This window comes from Stomoxys calcitrans, chromosome 1, assembly GCF_963082655.1.
Source record: "Stomoxys calcitrans chromosome 1, idStoCalc2.1, whole genome shotgun sequence".
Lineage (NCBI taxonomy): Eukaryota > Metazoa > Arthropoda > Insecta > Diptera > Muscidae > Stomoxys > Stomoxys calcitrans.
In genome coordinates, this window is record NC_081552.1 from 225,546,058 (window position 1) to 225,555,355 (window position 9,298).

Genomic DNA, 9,298 nt, shown 5'->3' on the forward strand with positions numbered 1-9,298 from the left:
AGGAAGGCGCAGCTGAGCGGGCCCGGTCCAGCTAGTAAATAAATAAAAGACAAACAAAATTGATGTCGAGCTTAATTATTCATCGTAAAGTTATCCTAGCTGACTTTCAACTAGTGTTACTCTGAATGTAAAAACCCAAGTAGAACATCACATTTTATTGCACATATGAGTAACGAACTTTTATTCTCTATCACTTCCTCTATAAAACCCCAAAAGAAACACAAAATTATTATCTCTATTCTATCCGATTTTATGTATCGGGCATTATCAAAGACCATTTATCAAAAATTAAATTAAAAATTTAAATTCCATCTAGACGTCGCTAAATTCGGGTGCAAAAATCTCTATTTGTGAAATGTACCTTTATATGGGAGCCACTATAAAATATTGTTCGATTCGTCCATGGATTGGAATATACTTTTGCCATACCGAGAAAATGTCGCTTGCTAAATTTTAGACAAAATTGGAACAAAAATGTGGGTATCTGAGAAAAAATACCGAAAATTGTGGGTGAGTTAGTTAATATTAACGCCTTTTTACTTGTTAATATATGGTTGTGAAAAAAAAATTAACCACCAAATGTGCCAATTTTGTTTTTGTTTTTATTAATTTATAACAAATGCCTCAATTATTGTTTCGAAGTTAATAAATTTTTAATGGATTTATTCAAAAGGTTCTAATTTAATTTAATATCAGCAGACAAATTTTTCTGGCTGTACTTATCGGAAAACAGTTCACATTGACTAGTTTGAGTTTCGTGTGCATACCTCCATCCGTTCAAGAGTTATTTCCAAGACTTTTCGATTTGGCAACACTTTGCGTTGTTTGCTTACGGAAAGTTTAACTTGGTTAAATAAAATGACTTCCCAAAACCAAATTTATAAACTATTCGTCACTTTCATCCTTGCCTTCCCAATACCCTGGGTTGAAATATAAGGCTTTGCTAAAGTCCCTATTTTCATAATTGGGAGTCTGAGCTTTTCCTTCAGCAGCACATTTATTCTTCATAGCGGTTTGAATCTTTTTTACAATATCCTCAAACATTGTGTCATGAGCATTATCCGACATGTTCTCAACAAAAAGTTGTATATAGAACGTGCCAAAATCATCTCGATATGCCACATAACCCTTTGAGGTAGCAAAGCACACGATTAAATCCGATAATACGGGCCTCTCGATCACATTTCCATTTATGCTATCTGTACCCCTCTCTGACATATTGCCTCGGCAAAATGGAAAAATGAATATTTTTGGCCTTTTCTTTAAATTATTACAGGCATTTTCTGCGAATTTGGCTTCTATCTCCCGCTCTTCGGCGATTTCTCCATCTGCAAATACGACGCATTGTTCGTTGTTTTCCAAACCGCCGTGTGACGCTAAAGCCATAACAAAGCATTCAGTATTTTTCGTGTGCTCAGATTTTAAAAGTTCTTCGAGCAAAACGAAGAATTGCTGCTTGGTTAGGTTTGTGTATGAGAACAACTTAAAGCCTAATTCCTTGAAAAGGTATAACATTGCATCAGTATCATTTTTGGCACCATTGCGATCTTTTTCTGCTGCATACTCAAAATTGATTATGTTAACCATGAAGAGAACACCACGATTATTTTTCGTTTTCATATCATATGTCTCTGTTTTATCATGTTTCATAATCTTATTGGATTTTTTAACTTCGTATTTATTTTCGGAACTTATTTCGTCAGTGTACTCCTTCAACTGTAGTTTCTGAAAAATAAAAAGAAAATACAAAAATTATTAAAAAAAATCAAAAAATAAATAAACGCTGAAAACATTTTTCAAGGATGGTCATCGTCTTAACCACCAAAATTTGTTATTCAAAACAGCATACAAACAAGTCGGTGGAGACTACCCTGCACGAGGTTGTGCATAAAATAGAAGAATCCTTCGATGCCAAGACGTACACATTGTCGGTTTGCATTGACATCGAGGGGGCGTTTAACAATGTGCGGACCGACACATTGATCCAATCCTTAGACCAGTACCGGGTTGGACTTGGACTTTAGAGACTGGATGGTGCTAATGAAAACAAGTAATAGCGTGCTAAGTTCGGCTGGGCCGAATCTTATATACCCTCCACCATGGATCGCATCCGTCGAATTCTTTACGCAGTATCTCTTTTTAGGCAAACAAAGAATAATGAATAAGAATGTAGCAGGAGGACGAGGAGGAGGAGCTATATCATGTTATAGTCGGATTCGCAGCTCAAGAAGCAAAATCGGGAGATCGATTTATATGGGAGCTGTATCAAGCCTTAGATCGATTCAGACCATATTGCACAAGTATGCCATGGAAGAAGCTGTTGTACAAAATTTCAGTCAAATCGGATTATAATTGCTCTCTCTAGAGGCTCAAGAAGTCACGATCCCAGATCGGTTTATATGGCAGCTATATAGCAGGTTATGTACCGATATGCGCCATACTCATCACAGTTTTTTGGAAGTCATATCAAAACACCTCATGCAAAATTTCAGCCAATTCGGGTGAGAATTGCGCGCACTAATGGCTCAAGAAGTCAAGATCCAAGATCGGTTTATATGGTACCTATATCAGATTATGGACCGATTTGGACCATACTTAGCACAAATGTTGGAAAGGATACCAAAACACCACGTGCAAAATTACAACCAAATCGGATATGAACTGCGCCTTCTAAAAGCTCAAGAAGTCAAGACCCTAGATCGGTTTATATGGAAGCTATATCAAAACATGAACCGATTTAAACCATACTTCGAGTAGTTGTTGGAATTGATATCAAAACACTACGTGCAAATCTTCAGTCCAATCGGACGAGAATTGCGCCCTCTAGAGGCTCAAGAAGTCAAGACCCAAAATCGGTTTATGTGGCAGCTATATCAAAACATGGACCGATTTGGCCCATTTACAACCCCAACCGAACTACACTAATACGAAGTATTTGTGCAAAATTTCAAGCGGCTAGCTAGCTTTACTCTTTCAACATTTAGCGTGCTTTCGACAGACAGACGGACGGACAGACGGACATGGCTAGTTCGACTTAAAATGTCACGACGATCAAGAATATATATACTTTATGGAGTCTGGAGACGCATATTTCAAGGTGTTACAACGGAATGACGAAGTTAGTATACCCCATCGTATGGTGGAGGGTATAAAAACAGATTCTCTGTCCAAAATAATAAAAATAAAGCAAACAACAACTCCATCTAAATATCTTAAGTGCAAGTGCATAAAACAATTACCCTAGACGATCGGGTTATTGTTATTGTTTTTTTTTTTCGTGATTACAAATCAAAGACAAGAAACAATAGCAACAATGCCGCGCCTCAGTCTCATCAACTTCACCTGTTTAATAATGCAGCTAAAACTACAACAATAAAGCCATCCATTGCTACCTGCGCCTGGGCAGCACTCGCGAATCGTTCGTTTTTTTTCCACCACACAAAGGGCTTTTATGTCATCCTGCTTGTGGTGTATTCGCTGCCCCTTTTCTTTCCCGCTACGTGTGCAGTGGTTGACGCTCTTGTTCTCTTGTCGCTGTCGTCCCGCTGTTTAAGGCATAACACTAAACATTAGGGGTATTCACGGCGATAAGAGGATAAGTTTGAATACACTGTACACACCGATGTTGACGTTTAATATTTCTGATTGGCACAATATTTGGCAAAATATATATCGACATGAGGTCCTCGCTTTATGTGAAACCCAGGTGAGTGAAGATTCTGATCCCCAGGATTTTCACATTCCAGAGTATCACAGTTATCTCTTTTCATCCCCACAGAGGCCTTGTGCTATATGTACGTAATGATATAGTATTCCATAGACAGCAACACTTGGGCTCGCAAGATCCGGAATTTGATTTCATTTGGGTTAAATTTAGGATAGAAACACACATACTTTACTTCGGATTTATATATAGAAGTCGAAACTCAGAAATGGAGGTCTTCTTAAGCGGCTTCGACTCTCTTTCCGACTCAATTACTACAATCTTAATGGATTTTCCGGACAGTGAAATCGTTGCTGCTGGCGATTTCAATGTCCACAACTTCTATTGGCTTTCCCATTCGGAACATACGACTCCGAAGGGTCAATACGCCGGACCTTTCGCCGCGCAGAATGGCCTGATGCAACTAGTGAATGAACCAACACACATTTCATATGTCAAAGGGTACCAACATAACACTCTTGACCTATTCTTAACCTCGCACCCTGGGAAGTATGAAGTAAATGTCCTTGAGCCTCTTGGTAATTCTTATCACTGCACGATTTCAGTGTCCTTTTCGTATTCTGCTCTTCACGCCGGCTCTTCCTCAGCCCCGAAGCGGTCAATTTTTGTATACGAAAGAGCACGTTGAGCTGAGCTCAACCAATTTTTCCAGCATTTTAATTGGAAACTTTGTTTTCTAAACGGTGACGTAAATGCTGCTTCCGAAACGGTGCAGGAGGTAATATTAATGGGAATGAGATTGGTCATTCCGCCTAAGAATTTATCGATTAAATCAAAGGATAAAGTTGGGTTAACCGGGCATGCAGAGATGCTCTCAGATCAAAAGAGGATGCATTTAGGACTTGGCGTCTGAGCAAAAATGCCAATACCGAAATCCTGCGCAAACAGGCAAGAACTTCGTGTGCCAGAGTACTTAGACACGAAAAGTTTCTTTACAAACAGTGTCTTCGTGCTAAAGTTATTGCTTCTCCCAGAGGAAGCAAGAGCTTTTGGTCATTCGTAAGAAGAGTAAAGGGCAACCCATCGGCAATTCAAACTCTTCTTAAGGATGATCAGGTATTCTCAGACCCGGTTGATAAGTCTAATATAATTCTTCCTTGGCGTTTAGCAATCAACCACTCCCCATGATTGATAGGGTCCTTGCAGATCTCGACGTTAATAAATCTCCGGGCCCGGACGGTATATCAACACTTGTCCTTTGTACGTGATCTTCGCTTGTCGCTTTTGGAGTCGGTAACAACATCGTTTGCTTTATATCAACCATTCTCAGAGATCGCACTATACGAGTTGTTGTTCTCATGGGTTCTCATCCGATGAGTATACATTGACCGCAGGTGTGCCACAAGTCTATGTCCTTTCCCCTTCCCTTTTTCTTATTTTCATTGAGGATCTATTGGGTCAGACTTCGAATCCAGTCTACTCATTTGACGATGACAGTAGTCTGTGTCATTCATATTCAATCGACCATAGGCCTAGTCCTCAAGAAATTGTGGACAGGAGCTCCAGCGCATTATGGATAAGATGCTCTCCCAGGATTTGTTAGCCATTTCCGAGTGGGGTAGAATGAATAGAGTAGACTTTAACGCACAGAAGACGCAGTGCTATTTCTTGTCTCACAAGCGATTCACTGATCCACTGACGGTATAGATATTAAGCAGTCAAATGCTTTTGATGTTCTGGGCATGAAGATACAATGTGATGTCCGTTGGTCAAAACACATATTCGAAGTGCCGAAAGAAGCACTCAAAGGTTTGAGCTTTCTTAAGCGGTGCAAGAAATATTTCACCTCTTCTGATCTTTCCAATCTATCTATACTACCTATATCAGGCCGAGGATGGAATATAACTCTCATATATGTTCAGGAGCTCCAAAATCATCCTTGGAGCTACGTGACCGGGTTCAACGGAGAGCAATGGCATTGATTGGGAACAGACAGTAGAGTATCCAAATCTATTGCTTCTCTTGAACATGGTCGGAATGTGGGCAGCGTAGTATTGCTCTATCGTTATTTTCATGACATGTGTTCCAGGGCTATATGTCTTCTTGTCCCTGACGTTAGGATGTTCACAAGACTTGCCAGGAACTCACACCCGTGGGTAATTGATTGGCCAGTCGACCGAACCGTGCATTACCTAGAAAATTCATTTTTCGCCCGAACCATTCGTATGTGGAATCGACTTCCGTCTTATGTCTTTCCCACCGACATTGAATTCAGAAATTTAAGGCGAATATCAATAAACACTACTCCCAACCCTTAACTTTCCTAATTGACAACACAATGCACTGCATATATAGGAGTCAACCCCTGCGTGTTGGTTATGTGAAAAAAACCATATGCTAAGGAACAGGTGGATAAATTGGGGGTCCCATGACATAAATATAAGGGAGAAAGTGGGCATGACCTTTTACGGACCTTTACTGATGCTGACTGAGGAGGGATTTGAACCCGTCTGCTATGCAGACGATGTTATAATATTTCTTAGGGGTAAGGTTCCGAACCAGCTAAGCAGAAGGGCCGAAAAGGTCTTGAAAAGTCGAAACCTCTACTTTTTGCAAAAGTCGACTTTGATAAAGTCGGAAAAGTCGACTTTTGCACCAGTAAAGTTTGCCCCAGTTCCTTAATGGAATATTCATGGGCAAGTTTGCAGTAAGTCGAAAAATCTACTTTTTCTATTTTGATAAAAGTCGACTTTCCAGGGGTCTCAATGTTAACCCAGAGAAGACTGAAATATGCCTGTTCACGAGGAAGACGAAGGTGGGTCAATTTGACGCACCACATTACTTCAACAAAAATGATTTCGATATCTGACAAGCTCAAATACTTAGGGGTGATCTTGGATAGGAAACTTAATTGGAAGTGTCGCCTTCAGGAGCGTACTGAGATGGCTCACAGATGTTGTCGCGACGAACGCGAAACACTATAATATAGTACCCGATGTTTGGAAGATGGACAGTGTAATCCCGCTACTGAAACCTGAAAAGAACACGAGCAAGGGGGAGTCGTACAGACCGATCTCCCAGCCAAGACGCTTGAGGGACTACTGCTCCCGTCCGTCCGTCTGTCTGTCGAAAGCACGCTAACTTTCGAAGGAGTAAAGCTAGCCGCTTGAAATTTTGCACAAATACTTCTTATTAGTGTAGGTCGGTTGGGATTGTAAATGGGCTGTATCGGTCCACGGTTTGATATAGCTGCCATATAAACCGATCTGGGATCTTGACTTCTTGAGCCGCTAGAGGGCACAATTCTTATCCGATTTGGCTGAAATTTTGCATGAAGTATTTTTTTGTGAATTCCAACAACTGTGCTGAGTATAATTGAAATCGGTTTATAACCTGATATAGCTGTCATATAAACCAATCTGGGGTCTTGACTTCCTAATATAGCTGCCATATAAAGCGATCTGGGGTCTTGACTTCTCGAGCCACTAGAAGACGCAATTGTTATCCGATTTGGCTGATGTATATGGATTGCCCAAAAAGTAATTGCGGATTTTTCATATAGTCGGTGTTGACAAATTTTTTTCACAGCTTGTGACTCTGTAATTGCATTCTTCCTTCTGTCAGTTATCAGCTGTTACTTTTAGCTTGCTTTAGAAAAAAAGTGTAAAAAAAAGTATATTTGATTAAGGTTCATTCTAAGCTTTATTAAAAATGCATTTACTTTCTTTTAAAAAATCCGCAATTACTTTTTGGGCAACCCAATAGCATGAGGTGTTTTGTTACGACATTCAACAACTGTGCTAAGAAAAGTTCATTCGGTTCATAATCTGATATAGCTGCTATATAAACCGATCTGGGGTCTTGATTTCTTGAGCCACTAGAGGACGCAATCATTATCCGATTTTGCTGAAATTTTGCATGAGGTGTTTGGTTAGGACATTCAACAACTGTGTTAAGAATAGTTCAAATCGGTCCATAACCTGATATAGCTACCATATAAACCGACATGGGATTTTTTGATGAGGATAATCATCAGAGAGCTGCGATGGAAACCAACAACGTTCTTTGAATTTGTTAAGGCGGGAAGATGCTGCCATGGTATTTAGTGGGTCGATATTGGAAGAATTAGTGCAAATTAGTCTGCCAATTGTGAACGGGAGTTATGGGAGCTATATCCAAATCTGAACCGATATGGCCCATTTGCAATCCTCAATCAATATTGGGTTGCCCACAAAGTAATTGCGGATTTTTTAAAAGAAGTAAATGCATTTTTAATAAAACTTAGAATGAACTTTTATGAAATATACTTTTTTTACACTTTTTTTTCGAAAGCAAGCTCAAAGTAACAGCTGATAACTGACAGAAGAAAGAATGCAATTACAGAGTCACAAGCTGTGAACAAGTTTGTCAACGCCGACTATATGAAAAATCTGCAATTACTTTTTGGGCAACCCAATATTAAGTATCCGTGCAAAATTTCAAGCGGCTAGCTTTATGCGTTCGATCGCTATCGTGATTTCGACAGACGGACGGACATGACTGGAACGACTCAGAACGTCAAGACGATCAAGAATGGATGTACATCTATATTTCGAGGTGTTACAAACGGAATGACTAGATTAGTATACCCCCATCCTACCTACGGTGGAGGGTATAAAAACCGTCTCTTGTACAATTTTGATATTGTCAGCTCTCTATGTGATTCTCAAAATTACCTCGTCTTTAATTGTTATACTGCTCTCGTTTTCGTTATTATCATTCACATTCACATTTCCATTAGCGATGGAATTGGAATTGTTTTTCCACACTGGTTCCTGTATTATTGGCTGTTGATCCCGTTCCATTGGCTGTTGACTATCCAACAGTATTGCTAAAGCCGTTTCGTATTCCAAGTTACAGAAAATGTCAAGTAACTTCTTAAAAGCATGCGGTCCACGTTTCGTTATTGCCACAAAGAGTTCTCTCTCTGGATATGCTTTTCCCTTTACTTTATCTAACATTATCGGGAGCAGCACCCCGTTTTCTATGCATTTTTGGGACAATTCCTCAAAATGTGTGTGTTTGATCAGAGGTTCAATGTTATCCATTATAAGTTTACGATGTTTGTCATCCATTGTTAGTTACATGCGGTTAAACGGCACTGTTGCTGATATGCGAGTATTTGGAAATGAGTGTGGCGTTGTTTGTTGCTGTTGATAACGGATCGATGTTTTTGTGCCGGTTCATTGAGCGCTGCGCTGCTTTCGTTTTGCAATATTTTCTTTGCCTTGGTTCTTTTTTTTTTTTTTGTCAGGCAAGAAACTTGGTTTAACAAATTTTCACAAATTTACGATGAATCCTTCACAATTCACATTCTTGTTTGGTTTGATGAATCAATGAGAATGACTCCGGCCGGTTGGTTAGATTCGATATGGACATATAAAAATAACAGTCTTATCGATATAGGAAATCGTTATCGATAGTATACACTCATAGAAAAAAGTTTGCTGAAAATAGCAAACACCGTCTGCTGAATATTAGTAGTTTATTTTGCTGCTATTGTAGCAGTAGTTCTGCTATTACAGCAGTAGTTCTGCAATTACAGAGTAGCAGGCTTACTGCTGAAAAGTCTGTTGTTTGCTGAAAATGACTGCT

At 39.5% G+C, this 9,298-nt stretch overlaps 1 protein-coding gene across 1 annotated transcript; it reads right to left on the bottom strand.

Annotated features, from left to right (window-relative positions):
• Window positions 1–226: 226 nt before the first annotated feature.
• On the bottom strand, window positions 227–9,080 carry LOC106091833 (caspase Dronc-like). The gene is made up of 2 exons (XM_059363337.1): window positions 8,380–9,080; window positions 227–1,725 (listed from the first exon to the last, which is right to left on the bottom strand). Exons 1-2 carry the CDS (start codon window positions 8,776–8,778, stop codon window positions 886–888), a joined length of 1,239 nt encoding a protein of 412 aa, XP_059219320.1. The 5' UTR covers window positions 8,779–9,080; the 3' UTR covers window positions 227–885.
• Window positions 9,081–9,298: the final 218 nt, after the last annotated feature.

Excerpts from the sequence above, each read along its gene's own strand:
- LOC106091833 (XM_059363337.1), bottom strand. The coding sequence starts at position 8,778 with ATGGATGACAAACATCGTAAACTTATAATGGATAACATTGAACCTCTG. Across the intron at positions 1,726-8,379 it reads GTATAACAATTAAAGACGAG|AAACTACAGTTGAAGGAGTA; the intron begins GTAATTTTGAGA and ends TTTATTTTTCAG.